The 15,924-nt window shown below is 47.6% G+C and overlaps 1 protein-coding gene across 1 annotated transcript in view; it reads right to left on the bottom strand.

The window, feature by feature from the left end:
- LOC123020813 (sodium channel protein type 5 subunit alpha-like) overlaps positions 1–15,924 on the bottom strand; it is a 38,490-nt gene that overhangs the window by 12,694 nt on the left and 9,872 nt on the right. The window contains exons 9-20 of the mRNA XM_044424997.1: positions 15,606–15,803; positions 13,694–13,873; positions 12,332–12,724; positions 11,470–11,581; positions 10,803–11,041; positions 7,435–7,638; positions 5,788–6,141; positions 3,566–4,015; positions 2,677–2,811; positions 2,206–2,329; positions 1,776–1,930; positions 749–922 (exon numbers count right to left, since the gene is read on the bottom strand). Coding sequence (XP_044280932.1) covers positions 749–922; positions 1,776–1,930; positions 2,206–2,329; positions 2,677–2,811; positions 3,566–4,015; positions 5,788–6,141; positions 7,435–7,638; positions 10,803–11,041; positions 11,470–11,581; positions 12,332–12,724; positions 13,694–13,873; positions 15,606–15,803 — 2,718 coding nt within the window. The remainder of the gene's footprint in view (positions 1–748; positions 923–1,775; positions 1,931–2,205; positions 2,330–2,676; positions 2,812–3,565; positions 4,016–5,787; positions 6,142–7,434; positions 7,639–10,802; positions 11,042–11,469; positions 11,582–12,331; positions 12,725–13,693; positions 13,874–15,605; positions 15,804–15,924) is intronic.

Genomic DNA, 15,924 nt, shown 5'->3' with positions numbered 1-15,924 from the left:
CAGAGAACAAATTTACCCTGGTGAAATCGTATGACTGGGTTCAGGCAACCCAATAGATGAGCAAAAATATAGATAAATAAATAAATATTGCATAGCTTGTTATGTTGTCTGAACCCAGGCACCGTCTATTACCAGAAATATTTTTAACTGAAGATGCCAGGATAGAACATTCCAGAGGCTGGGCCTGTGGGCCTTTGGCGTGGGCAGCGCTCAGTTCTCAGGCACTGAGCAGCGGCCAGCCAAAGCCTCCTCGGGGCTTCTTTACCAAGGCATTCATTGCGCTCTTGTGGGTCTCTACTCATAGTAGTTTGCAGGTGCTTTACATGATGCCATCACTCTCCAGGGCTTCTCCTGTGCTTCCTGACCATTCCCACACCTTTTTTAGAGGAAGCAAAGGTGAGCTATTATTTGGCTATCACACCAAATTGACCCAAAACAAGTGCCTATTTGCACAACTGTGCTATATCATAGTGCCACCTTGTGGTTGTGTAATGGAACATATAGGAAGACTGAGGAAGAAAAGGCTTATGGGGGGAAAATAGCACATGTAAAGGAGCTGATGTGAATCTTGCAAAGAATCCAGAAGCAGAAACGTCAGTAACTGGAGAGTTTTAAAGCCTCATGTGGAAAAGCCCTAAGACGCAGCCCTGTGCTTTGATTAGGCAAAGAACCTTCAGGAAATCCCAGCCAAGCTCCTTTAGATGTCAGTGTAATCCGTTCCATAGAATAATTTGAATGCAGTACTTACATCTACAATTAGGAAATCAAGCCAGCACCAGGCATTGGTGAAATACTTGTGGAATCCATAAGCCACCCACTTGAGCAGCATCTCTAGGATAAAGATGTAGGTAAATATTTTGTCTGCATATTCAAGCATTATTTTAATGTTCCGTCTGTCATTCAAGTAAATATCTTCAAATGCCTGAAATAAGAAGAAATCTCTTGCTAGTTTTCAAGTAGAACTTTTAAGCTGCTGAATGCTTTACACATTTGTACTCTGGACTGTATGCATAGCACAAGTGTGGCATCACAGGGCACAAACATAGCACTAGAGTGTGCCAAATACTTATCCATGAAAATCTGGGGAACACAAAGGGGTTTCAGTAACAGTTTGCATTTTTAAAAAGTCTACACAAAAATCAGCATACATTTTCCTGCTCATTTCTCCTATTATATGTGTTTTGTATGCATTTTGCCTAATATACACATTTTTGCATTTTTCCCTACCACATTTTGTATGTCATTTTCACATGCACATTTAACCCTAACATATGCATTTTTGTGCATAAGTTTTGCGATCAGAGAGAGATGTCACAACATCCAGACAGGTGTGAATGCTGAAAGACAACGACACGTCAGCTTGCATACTGAATTCTGAAAATCTATCAGGGAGGGTCACACGCAGGTGCAAATGACATGCATTTCTTTGCCCTTCCAGAGCTACAGCCAGTGGCAGGAGGCCCTGCATTGGGGCACGTTTCCTTATTGGAACGGGGTGCCTGTTTAGAAATATAAATCCTTTGTTTTGCACTGCCATGTGTGGTTGGAGCTTAAGTCCCAGGGCGGCGGTGGCAGCGGCGGCGGCGGCATCATCATCATCATCATCTTACATTTATATACCACCCATAGCCACAGCTCTTTGAGCAGTTCACAACATTTAAGTCACCCATCCAGTTTTCAACCAGGCCTGTCTCTGCTTCGCTTCCAAGCTTAGGCAGAATCAGGCCCTTCAGTTTATATGGAAGCATGTTAGACAATCGGACGAGTTCACATACCAGAGCACCACTGCTCAGTAGAATCATGAACACAATGAAACTTTCAAACCAGTTGTGTTCTACAATTCGGTAGCACGTCTTTCTCAGATTCCACCACAGTTTGCCCAGAGATGTTGTGCTATTCGCTGAACACCAAGGATAATGTCGAGTGCATCCTGAAAGAGGGGCAGAGTAAGTAACACGCACGATGGGACCAGTGCAACCCTTAACAATATGGGCGGCTTACTGACTGCCTTTAATAACACCTCACGATCAGAACACAGAAGCATCAATGGTCAGCAGGCGGAATCATTTTGGTGGCAGCCCTCTGAGCTGACCAAGGGCACAAACCTGTGCACAGACTTGTGTGGGCTGAGGCATGCTGAGAGCAGCAGGCCTTTCCCAGCACTGTTTAAGCATCCATAGGATTGTACCTGACGAGAAAGCTTACTTTCTGGGAAGCAGTCGTTTGGCTCCATCAGCTCCTCGGATAGTTCGGTGATGTTCTTCAAAAGTTCATCTGGATCTCTGATATCCACACTGCTTCCTTCTGAACAGCTTATAGCATCAACATTCTACAAAGAGGAGGATGAGGAAGAAGAGGAGGATGACATTTTTCTTTAGATTAGGCATTGTATCTCAGACCCTCCTGCCTTAATGAAGCGATCAGACAGCTATCAATTTCAGTGTCTTAACTAAATGTCAGAGCCACCAAAAGAGTATTCGGGTGATTCTCAGTCAGCAGCCCCTGTCCTTCAAGAAATTCAGTGATACAGCCCATAAAAGGAAGGTATTCGGCACTCTCTGCTTGGACTTGTCATCTACAATTTAAATTTTCAATCAGGGTGCCATCAAATTCTGTGCTACCATCCAGATTTTTGTGGATTTTCTGTGCTTTTCCACATCTGTGAATGAGCTTTACCTCTTTTTGCTTTGGTGATAAGGACCCAGCTTTCCACTGGGCACTCAGTTCCCCCAGAGAAGAGATTTCAGACGTTCGACTCCAGACGTCAGAGCTCTTGCTCCGATCTCCTCTCTGTCGCAGCTGGTTTTCTTCCTAAGGGGAAGTCACAGGGGTTGGCTCTGCAGATCATTGTACTGGGACTTGTTCTCTTTTCATGAAATGTTTCCCACCACTGAGAGCTAAAACCATGCAAGTTAAAGAGAGGCAAAGGGGCTGATGCTTGTCAGAGTGTGAAGCTGCAATATGAAATATTTAATAACACACAAGGGGCTGGATTCTGGGTGGGACCGTGGCATTGGGTGGCAAGGAGAATCACCCTAACGCCATTTCCCCAATGACAACAGGGAATTTCCACTGGGAAGAGAACATGAGGAAAAGGATCACTGCCTCTCCCTTCACACCACCTTCCCATCAGAATCTCCCAGTCTCTGCATCTCTTCATTTTCATTTGTTCAGGTTTACATCTACATCAGCCTTTTGGCAGGCAAGGAAACCAAGAGTTTTGCTGAGCTGTTAGTGGAACACAGGATAAGGCTGCTGAGCTGAGAAGGGCTTGGGAAAGCAGGTCTTGTGCATTTTCCCATCTTATTAGGAATCCAAGTCAGCTTACATCCTCTTCCTTCACTCCGTGTTATCCTCACAGCAACAAACCTGAGAGGTAGGAGAGGCTGAGAGTGCGTGACTCATCCGAAGTCACCCAGTGAGCTTCATGGTCAAGTGGGGACTAGAACCCGGATCTCCTGGGTCCCCAGTCCAGCCCTCCCACCACCACACCAGCATGGCTGGCTCCTGTTCTTATCCAATGCGACATTTTCCTGGAAAACATGGTCCTGGACTGGCTCCTCACCTGCTTGTTGTAGTCTATCTCCAGGACGGCACCCCGTTGCTCTCTGGCATCTTCAGACCCCTCCGTATCAGACTCAGACTCAGCAATAGGAACACAGACAAAGACGCTGGGATTGGTTATGAAATCATCCAGAATATTCACGGGGCACCTCTCGGCAATTTTCTCCTCCTTTCCATTTCCGTAACTCTCTTTGGCATTTTGGACACCTATTTTAAGTTCCAGGCCATTTTTCTCAATGTCACATTTTATTTTATTTTGGGGTCCTTTTCTTTTGAACCCAAACGCTTTGGAACAAAAAGCCAACATTGCCTGCTTTGTCGCATGAAGCCCCCTCTGGATCCGAGCAATGGCGACTTTAAGGTTGTTTGTTTCTCTGTCATCTTCTGGGAGCTGCGTGAGGTTGTCGGCACTGAAGGAGTTCAGCAGCAGCGCAATGAACAAATTGAGAACCTTAAAGCAATGGAAAGGAAACTGTTGAACAAAATCCCTAGCATTAGCTTCTGAATCGCCTGAGGTTCCTGACCCTGCCTAATGTTGCAAGCTAAGCAGCAGCTGGCCTGGTTGGAATCTGGTTGGGAAACTTGAGTCTGCATTGAGCTGGGGGTTGGACCTGGTGGCCTTTAAGCCCCTTCCAACTGTATGATCCTGTGATACTAACATCAGGAGCAGTATTGTGATTATTTTCTGAAAAGAGATGGAAATACCCAATACTAGCATATGTGGACGGGGATAGGAATCAACTAACAATATGGCCGCATTTCACAATATTTATTTATTTATATTACGATTTATATCCTGCCTTTTTCCTACAAAGGGCTCCAGGCAGCTTACATCATCTCTCCTCCTCCATCTTAGCCCCACAACAACGACCCTGTGAGGAAGGTTGAGCTGAGAGTCTGTGACTGGCCCAGAGTCATCCAGTGGGCTCCATGGCTGAGCGGGGAGTAGAACCCAGATTGCCTGAGTCCCAGTCCCATGCTCTTAACCACTACGCCACACTGCCTCTCCAGTGTGCCATGAACAGATTCCAGCCTGGACTTCTTAGGCTACTGTCTCTGAAATAAGACTTGTCACTGCACAATCCATATGCTGTTCCATTAGCAGGAGGGACAGAGAGAAGGAGGAGAGCAAATTAGCAAATTTAGTTCCTTATTTTCTTACCCTTTCCGTGGTTTCTACCACTGTGATTAAGTGATCCCCCCCTTGCCCCCAACTGCCTCTATTAAAACATTTATCCTAGGACTTGCCTTCCAATTTGCCTTCTATGGACTTTCTTGCTGCTCACTTTACTGGATACATTGGGAAGGCAAATTGATACAGAGTGAAGACTAAGACATTTGATCAAGAGGAAATCAACAACAAATTTAGTGTTTTTTCCATACAGGTTTTGAAATCAACAATTAAACAGTTATTGAAATTATATTACTGGGGGGAGGAGAGAGCACAGATCTTAAAACAGTTTGAGCTGGTTTAACGTGGAAGCAACTAGGATGAAAAACACAATGGAAAAACGCAAATCTTGTCCCTAGACTTTCCAAGTCATAAACATGAAGCAACACTTTTAAATTCCTCCTAGTCAGAATAGCTTTCCAATTCTTTGCTTTCAGCTCAGCTTCTTTTGTTCCTGGATTGCTTCTTTCTCCGATTCCTTCTCTTGAACTCTCCCCTTCCTGCTCACAGTTCTGAATATAGAATACAATGGGGTGAGCTCCCGTGCTCCGTCCCAGCTCCTGCCAACCTTGCAGCTCGAAAGCATGAAAATGCAAGTAGGTAAAAAAGGTACCACTTCAGTGGGCAGGTAACAGCATCCCGTGTACTTCGGTGTTTAGTCATGCCGGCCACATGAGCACGGAGACTGTCTGCGGACAAACACTGGCTCCCTCGGCTGGGAAACAGAGATGAGCACTGCCCCCTAGAGTCAGGCATGACTGGACTTAATGTCAAGGGGAAAGCTTTACTTTTATAATACTTCTACATGGGGTTCTCACTCTCTCTTTCTCTCATTCTCTGAGAAGGACAGCAGATAGTATGTTTTTCACCGTTCCCCGTTTAGGTTTCAGTTGCGTCATCTATGAAAAGTTTAACCCCTTTGCAAGAACAGATGCTAGCCTCTTAAAAACCCATATCTAAACAGAAGGTAATCACTTTATAACAAAGAAAAGGCACAATGTGACTAAAGAGTTTCATTCCTTCACAGCAATTAAAAATAAATCAAAACTAACCACTAAATTTCCAATCACCATGACCAGCAGGAAGACCACCAGGCACATGGCTGGGTCAGCTACCACCATGCAATCCCACATGGTCTCAATCCATTCTCCACACAGAATCCGGAAAATAATGAGGAAGGAGTGGAAAAAATCCTCCATGTGCCATCGCGGTTTGCAAATGGTGGATATGTTACAGCTGTTCATCTTGTAGCAGGACCCAAAGAGCTGCATCCCAAAGACAGCAAATATGAAAACAATAATGGCCAGGACGAGCGTGAGGTTGCCCAGAGCATCCACCGAGTTTAAGATGATTTTAATAAGGGTGTTTAAAGTTGGCCAAGACTTTGCCAGCTTGAAAACTCTCATCTGTTGGAGAGGAAAGATAAAAAAGGCATCAGGTTGCACAGTTAAAAGAAGGGTTAGAACAAATGGTCAGCTTCCCTGCTTGTAATCAGCAGTGCACAAACTCTGCCCAGCTTCATCTTGCCATTTCATCCTCCTTTGAAGGACGGCTGCAAATGGACAGCACAGTCAATCCTGCTTTTCCACGATGGGAATAAGCTTCTGCTAGTCAGGCTTACAAGCTGTCTACTCCTCCTCTGGCATGGCCATGAGGAGAAGATGGAAAGCCTCGTCTTTGTTTTTAATTAACCCTAGAGCGATATCCAAAACTTGAAGTGTGCATCACCTGATTGATGGCTTGTTGAAACAAGTCAGTTTCATCATGCTTGGTTTGAAGCTGGCTAGTTTCAAACAAACCATAATTAAGATTAGCTACAATTTGTTGGCTTTAAAGAAAACACCAAAGTGAGGTTAACCAAAACGGGAACTGAAAGCTCACAGCTCCCACTTTCAGCCCCGCTAGAGGAGAGAGGGATTGTGTCAGCCTGAGATTGGTTGGTTTTAATTTCCACCTACTGTTGATGATGTAGATTTGTGACATTTGAATGCAGAAGGAATGGCAGAGATTGAATCTTCCATATGTAAAGCAAGGAGCTATGGCTCAGTCCTATGTCCCATGCTCCCGTGAGGGAGGAAGATTTTAGGGACGTGCCACTTCCAAAGGTCTGGGGGCCACTTTCAGTCTCTGGCACAGGCCACAGTCTGAGGCACTGTAAGCTATCTGCGGGGAGAACCCCTCAAATTGCCATTTGCCACCTAATATAGGTGGGCAAGCACTCCATCGCAGCTAAAGCCATGTGGTGGGGCTGTGTGCAGGGTTGTCCTTTAGACTTCTCCTTCAGAGATACGGGGTGGAGGCTGAGGCCCAGAGGCAACCAAAGGTAGCCAGTCGGCCACCACTGACTTGAAGTGTAATTTTTGTGCAGAATCACAGCTCTCTAATTTATCAGGGAGTGGTGCAGCCATGTCTTTCCCAAGCATCATGGGGTAAGAGCCGGTGTTGGGCCACCAGTTTGAATTCCTCGTCTGGCCATCATTGGACTGGAGAGCCTGGCAGAAGATGCTACCTTTTACCCTCAGATCCTCCAATCTGAAAAAATGCATTCACAGGGCACACCTGGGGATGAACAAGGCAATTCACAGAGCTCTATAAATGTGCATTCAGTAATAAGCTTTTGCATGTCATGGAGCCCATGGGAGATCCTGCCCCAGACCTCCATCAAAAAGTACAACAAAGAAATAAGGGCAAGCCATTACCAGCCTCAAAGTCCGCAAAACGGTAAAGTTTCCTTTCTTGCCTCGCTTGCCATTATCTTTTTTCTCTCTGGGCATGCTCAGTTCAACAATGCTTATAAAGACGATCACACTGTCAAAGATATTTGAGCGTTGCTGAAAATAGTAATAGGGATCCAGTGCAATGTTTTTCAGGATCACTTCTGCAATAAAAATTCCTGTGAAAATCTATAAAATGAAAAATAGTACAGTCAAATCTAAATGAAGCACAATTCAGGGTCAGGGCCAGATCACACCACACACTGACACATCAAAAGTGTGGAGTGGCTGCTTTCATACAGAGCACAAACTAGACATGTGTGAAGAATCCGTTCTGTTGGATTCCCCAGTTTTGGCTTCCTGGAATCCAGTCCATTTCGCAGCAGCCCACTGCGTTTCAAGCCCCATTCCAGCCCCACCTGGAATCGAGTTTCATGTGTTATGCAAGCATCACCCTTCTTCCATGGCCACTGCCAGGAGCAGCAGGTGGGGAAGAAGCTTGGCTGCTGGGAATGGCATCTGGAGAAGGTCGCCGCTTGAACAACTGGGGGTTTGCAAGTGCCCACGGACTCCCTCTTGGCTTCGTTCACGTTCCAGGCCTGGGTCAAGCATTGGAAGAAGCCTGCAGATTCCGGGGAGGAGGGTTCCAGCAGGGGTTGTCCCAACTCTAATGTCACCTTGTGTCTTGAGTTCACACTTTGCGTGCTTGCTATGCACACATGGTTCCCATGCTTCTCCACCTCCACGCCAACGGTGGCATGTGGCCCGTCAGCTCCCGTGGATGAAAATCAGACCCAGGGTGGGATCTCTGCCTGCCTCTCCCTCACTGGCCCAGACACTCCCCAGTGCATGGTCTGGCCAGCAGCCTCTTGTGGGGTTTTTCTGCCACTCAGAAAAGCAACAGCCAGCTCACCAGAGCAGCACCACTGCTCTAGGGGGGCACTCTGGGAATGCCACCCTGCTCTGGGCCAGTGTGCAAACAGCCCCCACACCTACCTCCCTCACTGCACCTGTGCCCACGCACAGAACTCATGCATGCTGCCAGAGGCTGTCTCCCCTGGCACCTGGGCACGTGGAGGGCATCTGTGTGGGCTGGACCGGCCCTGCCAGGGACAGAGGGAGTCCCTCCTGCCAGGCGAGTCCTCCCACGGGTGCACATGACTGCTGTGTGGGCATTCCAAACGGCCAGAAAGAACGTGCCCCGCAGTGCTGGGGAGGGGAGGCAGCGGAATTTGTCGCCAACCCTCAGGAATGCCAGGGACAAGCCAGGAGCAGCAGGGGGAGTGAGGGAGGGACAGAGGGAGGTACCCAGGCTCCTTAGGGCAATCACCCTGAGAGCAATGCCTACTCACAGCCCTGTGCGCCTCACGTGTAAGTCAGCTTCCCATGTTGCTGAAGCAGCGAGCATTTCTAAGGGCTGCTCCAGCAATGTGCAGTGACCAGACCAAAGCGCCAAGTCTCCACGCTTGCTGCAGCCGAAGGCGGCGTGCTACGATGCCCTGTTCCCACTGAGCTTCCAGAGCTCCAGCTGGGCACTGGGAAGGCAGAAAGAGGGGGAAAGCAACACGAGCCAACCAACCAGAGAACAGCTGTGTCTGCCTCAGCAGTTGCTGGGTAGAGCAGAAGGCTGGAGCCCCTGCTGCAGTTGCTCTTGCTGCCAAACTCTATGGTGGGAATGCAGAAACTATGAGGAAACATCATAACTGGGGTCACACATAATGACAAGCCATGGTGAAGCGTGGAAGCTTTACAACAAACCATTGTTTCTCTGCACGGTTTCAAAGAAACCGAAAGTGCCACGCTTCAGCATGGATGCTAGGCTCACCCACAATGCCAAGCCATGCCAGCACATCACAGCTTGTCGCTATGTGTGAATTCAGGCATTGCGTGGGCCCAGGCTGAGTTCATTCCTGATATCGTGCAAGAGCCCAATTTCCCATTGAGGGAGTTGCTGTGCTACTGCATGGCTGCTAGAATCTCAAGTCAAGGAGGGGCTGGTCAGGACAAAGGCTGCGTCAGAGTCCTTCCTCGTCCTCCCTTCTGGGCTAGCACAGGCAGAAGTGATATGCCCAGGTGTGTGCATGCTTGCACCGTGCAGTCATGACATAACATCTGGCTTCTCTGGGTGGAGATAGGTGGCATCTGCTGATGGCAGTGGAGCACCTGTCCTGCACACAGAAGCGCCCAGGGGCTTATCTTGAGATGTCACCAGATCTTGTCTCCAATATACGAACTTTGGATCACTGGACTGGATGATTTTCACAGTCTTGCTATGGGAACTGCTACCACACCCCAAGAGTATAAGAACATTGTTTCAACCCATCTTTGACTGGCTAAGAGAGATTTCCTCAGAGTTGTCAGGGGACTGAACATTAAAGCGGGGAGGGGGGCGGAAAACTTCCTGTGGTCTTTCTATCCTGTCTTTCCTTTGGCTTGTGACTTCAGCATCATCTATTGAGGTCCATGCCTAGGTATGTTGGGACAGGTGATGATAAACTTGCTTGTCTTTTGCCTTGGCACTAAATTCTTAGTCTTCTGTTTGGTTACTGCTATTATTTAAAGTTGCAGGCCTAGGGCTTCAGAAGAGAAGGTCCTAGCCTGGATGTTTGTTTCTTAATATTTCAGCAGCATCCAGTAAGGTCTGCCTACCTTGGTGATTGTTCTCCCCTGCTGACACTGGTGGGAGCTGCGGCAACCCCCTTCCTACCTTCCTTCCTTCCTTCCTTCCTTCACACATATTTCTGTTTCATCCTAGCATTCCTGTCTCTCCACTTCACACCTCTTAGGAGCACGATAAGCCTGCTCAGGTAGGCTGTCCTTTGGGACCCAGCTTTAAGCTGACAAAGCCTTTTAGTTTCAGGAGACATTTCAAAGACACTGTAACTGGATGAAATTGTGTTCTGCATTTGAGGACAGTGTCCTTGGGTGAGTGCATGCACACCCACGTGCTTCTGATATTTGTCTGCAAATTTGGGGACAGGGTGGGCATCCTCCGTCCCTGTGCAAGTGCCACGGCTACATGTGTGCAGGGGGATCCCTAGTCCCCCCACCCCCAGTGAAGCCCCCCCCCCCATGCATGCTTGTCTTCAAGGCTGAGCTGCACAAGCAGCGTACTGTCCATTACCCAAACAAGAGCTGTGCACCCACACACTCAGCCCAGGATAGGTGCTGAAGAGGTGGAGAAGGGAAGGGCGATTCCATCAAGCTACCTGGGGATCCTCCCACACTCCCGCAGGACCGATCCAATGCACACATTTCATGTGTGCGTGACATGATGCTCCTGCAATGCCTCAGCACCCGCATTGCGGATTTCATCCAATGACCAATAGAGAAATACATTTGGAATAACTCACCGTGTTACCAGTCGAAAGCACCGCGTCAAACCAAGGGCTCATCTTGTAGTGCTCGAGTGCCATGAAAAGTGTGTTCATCACAATGCAGAGGGTGATCAGGAGATCCATGAATGGATCCATCACAAAAAGGCTCACGGCCTTCTTGACTTTCAGCCACAGCGGGCAGCACTCCCACACAAAGAGCCGGAGGGCCAAGTTGTTCAGGAAGCGGGGGCATCTCCGATTCGATTCTTCAAGTTCTATACAAAGAAAGAAAGGCAAGTTTTACACTCTCAGAAATAAAAGCCAGCCAAGAATTATGGAAATAAAGGAACTGAAGCCTTTCTGCTGAGCTGGTGTCACCGTCACACGACAGTATCGTTAGTCCAGTGTCACTGTCCTCCCGCCTGGTCCTGAGCCCAGTTCAGAATAGGGGTTGTTATATTTCAATCCCCTAAACTTACCATACTGTAAACCTCTGCTTTGCTGATAGGGTTTACTTTGGTTTTGGTTTATATTTTATACCATACTTTTAAGTTTTTGAAACTTGATCTTGTATGTTAGATAGCATTTTATTTTCTTACACGCTGCAAGCCACCCAGAGAACTTCGGCCACAGTGGGGAAAAAGAAGTGTAACAAATAATTAAATAAAATGGGTGATTATGAATATTCAAGAATAGCTCATACCTTCCAGCACACTGGTAATTATGCTAACGGCACTTGCGGTTCTTTCCCTTTGAAGCGGCTCATTATAAAGACGCTGAGCTTGGAGGATCTTCTTGGCCTCATCGTACGAAGTCTGTTTAAAGACGCAAACAACATGTCCAGTTAAGCAGTGTTTCTGTGCCTTTCTCTCAAACAAATGGTCCAGGAAGCTTCAGCTAATGGGTGGTACAGAAGTAAACTAATAATAATACTAAGAGTACAGGAATTGAGGCAGACATGAAAGTGAATGCTGTTAGGCAAGTCAAACATGGCTTTCCTGAGCCAGGGTGGAGCTAGGCACTGAAAAGATCCAGGTCTGAGCTCCACAGTACAAAAGAATTGCAGAAATTTGCAAAAGTCAGTTTACATATGCAAATATAAGTGCCTAATCAGAAATAATTAGGATAATGTAAATTGGACAGAAGGCAAGCTAATTAACTTCTTCCTTGCTTTCAGGACAGAACTGTGCAATGTCCCAAATTTTGCATGCTTAAAACTTGCCTTCCAGATACATTCACTAACACAGAGTAAATCCCACTGCACTCAGTACAATTCATCTCTAAGCAAGCATGTTTAAGACCACAAACTGAGTTTGATTCAATCCTACATGCTTTTCTACCCACAGATCTCTCTGTATCCCCAGTCGTTTCCTTACCCACCATTTTCAGTGTGTTAGAATTTTTGTTTCAGTTTGATTTTGATAACCATTCACCAAAGTGCACACCTTTCTCAATAGAACTCTTTAAAACATGGATGCACAAGAAGGCAAAGCTGTCCTTCGCCCAACTTACATACGGCAACAACGGATGGAGCTGACATGTGGCCATCCATGTTTTGTACTCACCAGGTCCGCTCTGCCAGGATTTTCCATAAGTGGCGGAAGCAGCAACCCTTCCCCAGGCTCCATGTATGGCCTCGTTCCACTGCCTCCCCGCAACGTGAGCATCCCATTGGAATCTTCTCCGGCAGTCCACCTGCTGGGCTGCCCATAGTTTGGCGTGGCTGGGCGGGAGCCGCAGCTAGCCTGGCTCTGGATGCTCGACCGCCTGCCCAGTTGCCCAGGCAGCAGCGCGCCACGGTGGATCTCAGCCTCCCCAGCGCTGCTGGAATCGTCCTCCCCAAACTCAGCCCGTGCGCCCGCATCCCGGCCTGAAACGCGGAAATTGAAGACACTTCCATGACTGGGCCGGCGCTTTGATGGGTTTGAACCAGGACTGCTGCTGTGGGTGAGGATTGCCTGGAGGGGTTGGAGGAAGAAAAAGGAGCATGTGGGATGAAGAGCTGACGCTCCTGCGGAACTCCATCTTTACAGTAAATGCATTAATATGGAGCGCTTCCTGCAGGCAGCAACCGTTATGTTTCGTTACGCAACTGACGTGTGTGGGTGTGTGTACAGTGATTGACTACATGCGAAAGGTAAATAATTCCATGAGTTCCGGCACCATTCTTCTTACCAAAAAAGCACTGGTGCTGTTCATGCCTGCGTCTGCTTTCAGTTTCACCGGAGCTCTGAGATCAAGCTCCAACAGAGACAGCTCTTCTTCCTCTGCTTTTCTGCCATACAACACTAGGTGGCACTGTGCTATAGTGGGACAGTGCAACGAGGCCAGGAGACAGCGCTCCATTTCCCCCAGTATAAGTCAGGGGACACTCCCATCTCTCTCCCCACCTCCCGCCTCCCCGCTCGCGCTCGCTCGCTCGCTCTCTCTCTCTCTCTCTCTCTCTCTCTCTCTCTCTCTCTCTCTCTCTCTCTCGCGCACACACACACACACACACACACACACACACGGACACTCATGTCAGATGCTTGAGGGCCTCCAAATTTGGAGTCTCACAAGCATCTGGTGGCAGGAAGTGCAGAGGAGCAGCAGTGATCCTACTGCCACGGTGCCTCGTGTCCTGCACTTTCCCAACTGGCCACCTGGATTAGGCATCAGGGAGGAAGGAAGCTGGGAAGAGATGGGAAATCCAACCAATGTCCATCTCTGCGGCTGTCACCCGGCCTAAGGTCTTGAAGGGGGAAATTCCCAGCATCCCAGCCCCCCCCCCGCCCCCGGTGCTGTGCAGGGGGGCCATGGGCGTGATCTATTAGCTAATGCTTTGTTTTCTTCCTTTATGCACCTCTGCTGAAACTCCGCCATAGAAATTAGGCTGCAATTTTAAAAAGCGACGGCTTGTGTAAACAGAACCTGAAGCACCAAATTACCGACTTCCGAGGACTGTCACTAGACTGTGATAAGGAGATCCTTGGCTCCTCCCCGTAGCCTTCCATCCCTAGAGACAACTTCTTCATTCTGTTGCTTCGTTCTTTGACCTCTTTGGATGCTACAGGGGACACTTCAAAAGAACTATGTGACATGCTGTCATTTTCTTTGGCAGCTAATTCCTAGAAAGCAGAAATATAGAAATGGAATTGGAGAATTAAGTCTTCCAATGAGATTAGAAACATTACTGTGTGAGATGACAACTTCCTGGGCACACGTATCCCTTGACAATTCTTCTCCAAATGCCTCACAAGTGCATTATGTTGGCATTCAACTTCCATGCCTTTAAACATTACTCTGGATTTTCCAAAGTTCTGGTTTTTCATTTTTCATTTTCCTGCTGTGGGTGCAAACGGGAGTCCCTCATCTGTGCACACACGCTGCACAGAGAGCTGATATTTCCTTTTATTGAGCATCATGATTGTGAGAAAGCTTTTGCCTAGATCATGCTGGATCCTAGGGTGAGTTTATGCATTTCCAATTTGAAAAAGCATTGAGATAAGAAGGAGAGCCTGCAGATCTGAGAATAAGAATGAGGCAGACGGTTTGCTGGAATGGTTGCATATCGGCTCTCAACAAGCATTTAACTTTGTCTCTGAAACACAGCTGTGACTCAGCAAAACAGTTCGACTAACTGGAAAACAGCCTTTCCCAGCCTGGACTATGATGCTACTGGAATGAAACCGCAGAAGCACCAGCTGCGACCTCATCTCCAGCACATTCCTGCAGATCTCACACGAATTTCCGCAAGCAGCCCTCCCCAACTGGATGTCTTGGACTACAGCTCCCATCATGACCAGCCGGCTTGGCCATGGGCTGAGAATGACGGCAGATTTTGCCCAACATGTCTCCAGGTTGTCTTAAGGCCTCTTGCCAAGCTGGGCACCCCAGCTCTGTTCCAAAATACTATACATGCTACAGCAGGAAAGTTGAACGTCAAGGTCATGGGCCCAATTCGGCCCATCGAGTTTCCCTAGGCAGCCATGCTGCTGTGCCTTGAGGACATCCCCTTCCCCCCATCCACCGATCCTTGGGGAGGCACCCAAACGTTCCATAGATCTCCCCTCATTCAGATCTCCTGAAGTCTGCTCACTGCCAGGAGGAGCTGTAATAGCCGCCTTGAATGCTATTTGTGATAGAAATCAAGCCAATAACAGTTAAGCTAAAATAGATAGGTGCTGGGGCTATTTTGGCTCTTCAGCTCCCCAGAGAGGGTCTCTGAAATGGAGTTCAGCTCACAGGCTGATAGAGGTCCAGCACCCCTGTGCTCCAGGCCTATATTTTGCAAAGCCCTCCTACCCGGGGTGGACTTTCCTGTGAGTGGAAATTGAAGGCTCTCAGTTATGCTGGTTTATTGTATTTATTTCCTCCTGTTCTATGTATTTGTTGCATTTATATTGTATTTTCATCCTATTTGTTTATGGTTTTGGTTTGTTATGGTTTTTATCTTTGTTTGTATTTTATATTGCACTATGAGACGCCCAGAGAGCCTTCGGCTATGGGGTGGCATACAAATAAATAAAGAAATATGCTTGCAAACCCTAAAAGTACGCACACCTGTAGAAAGACTATTTCAGGCCCACCTCCTTTAAGGGCAACTGATGTGCTGAGCATCTGCATCTGAATTCATTGAATTATCCAAAGACGCATGATGCAAAGGCATTGTGGAAGAACTGTTCGGCCCTGAGAGATCAGAAACAGCCGGGACCTAACAGGCAGGCTTTCAAAGGGTGAGCAAGAAACATTCAAGCAAGTGCATTTTTCGCAGCATAAGATGTGCCCCAGTACACAATCTGTAAGCATTTGTGGGGAAACAGAGGAAGTTTTAGGTTCGTGGAAGGGTGACCTGCTGACCTCTTGCTCTTTCTTTAGCATCTCCATGGCCTCACGAAACTTCCTTTCCTTTGCCTCTGTTTCAGCCATGGTGGCCTTGCTCTGCTCTTCATATGCCATCGTGACCACAGCCAGGATCAAGTTGACCAGATAGAAGGACCCCAGAAAGATGACCAGCATGAAAAAGAGCATGTAGATCTTCCCAGAAGCTCTGAGTGTCTGAAGTCAGAGAAAATATTTTACTCGTTTTTGTGGTGCTTTTTACCCAATATATGGCTTTCACCACAAAGGTTCCGTGTGTTCCAGGGGGCAAAACCTTTGAAACTATATAGAAAATATG

The sequence above is a fragment of the Varanus komodoensis genome, unplaced genomic scaffold (genome assembly GCF_004798865.1).
Source record: "Varanus komodoensis strain SLA01 unplaced genomic scaffold, ASM479886v1 scaffold15, whole genome shotgun sequence".
Taxonomy (NCBI): domain Eukaryota; kingdom Metazoa; phylum Chordata; class Lepidosauria; order Squamata; family Varanidae; genus Varanus; species Varanus komodoensis.
This window is presented reverse-complemented; position numbering and strand designations above follow the sequence as displayed.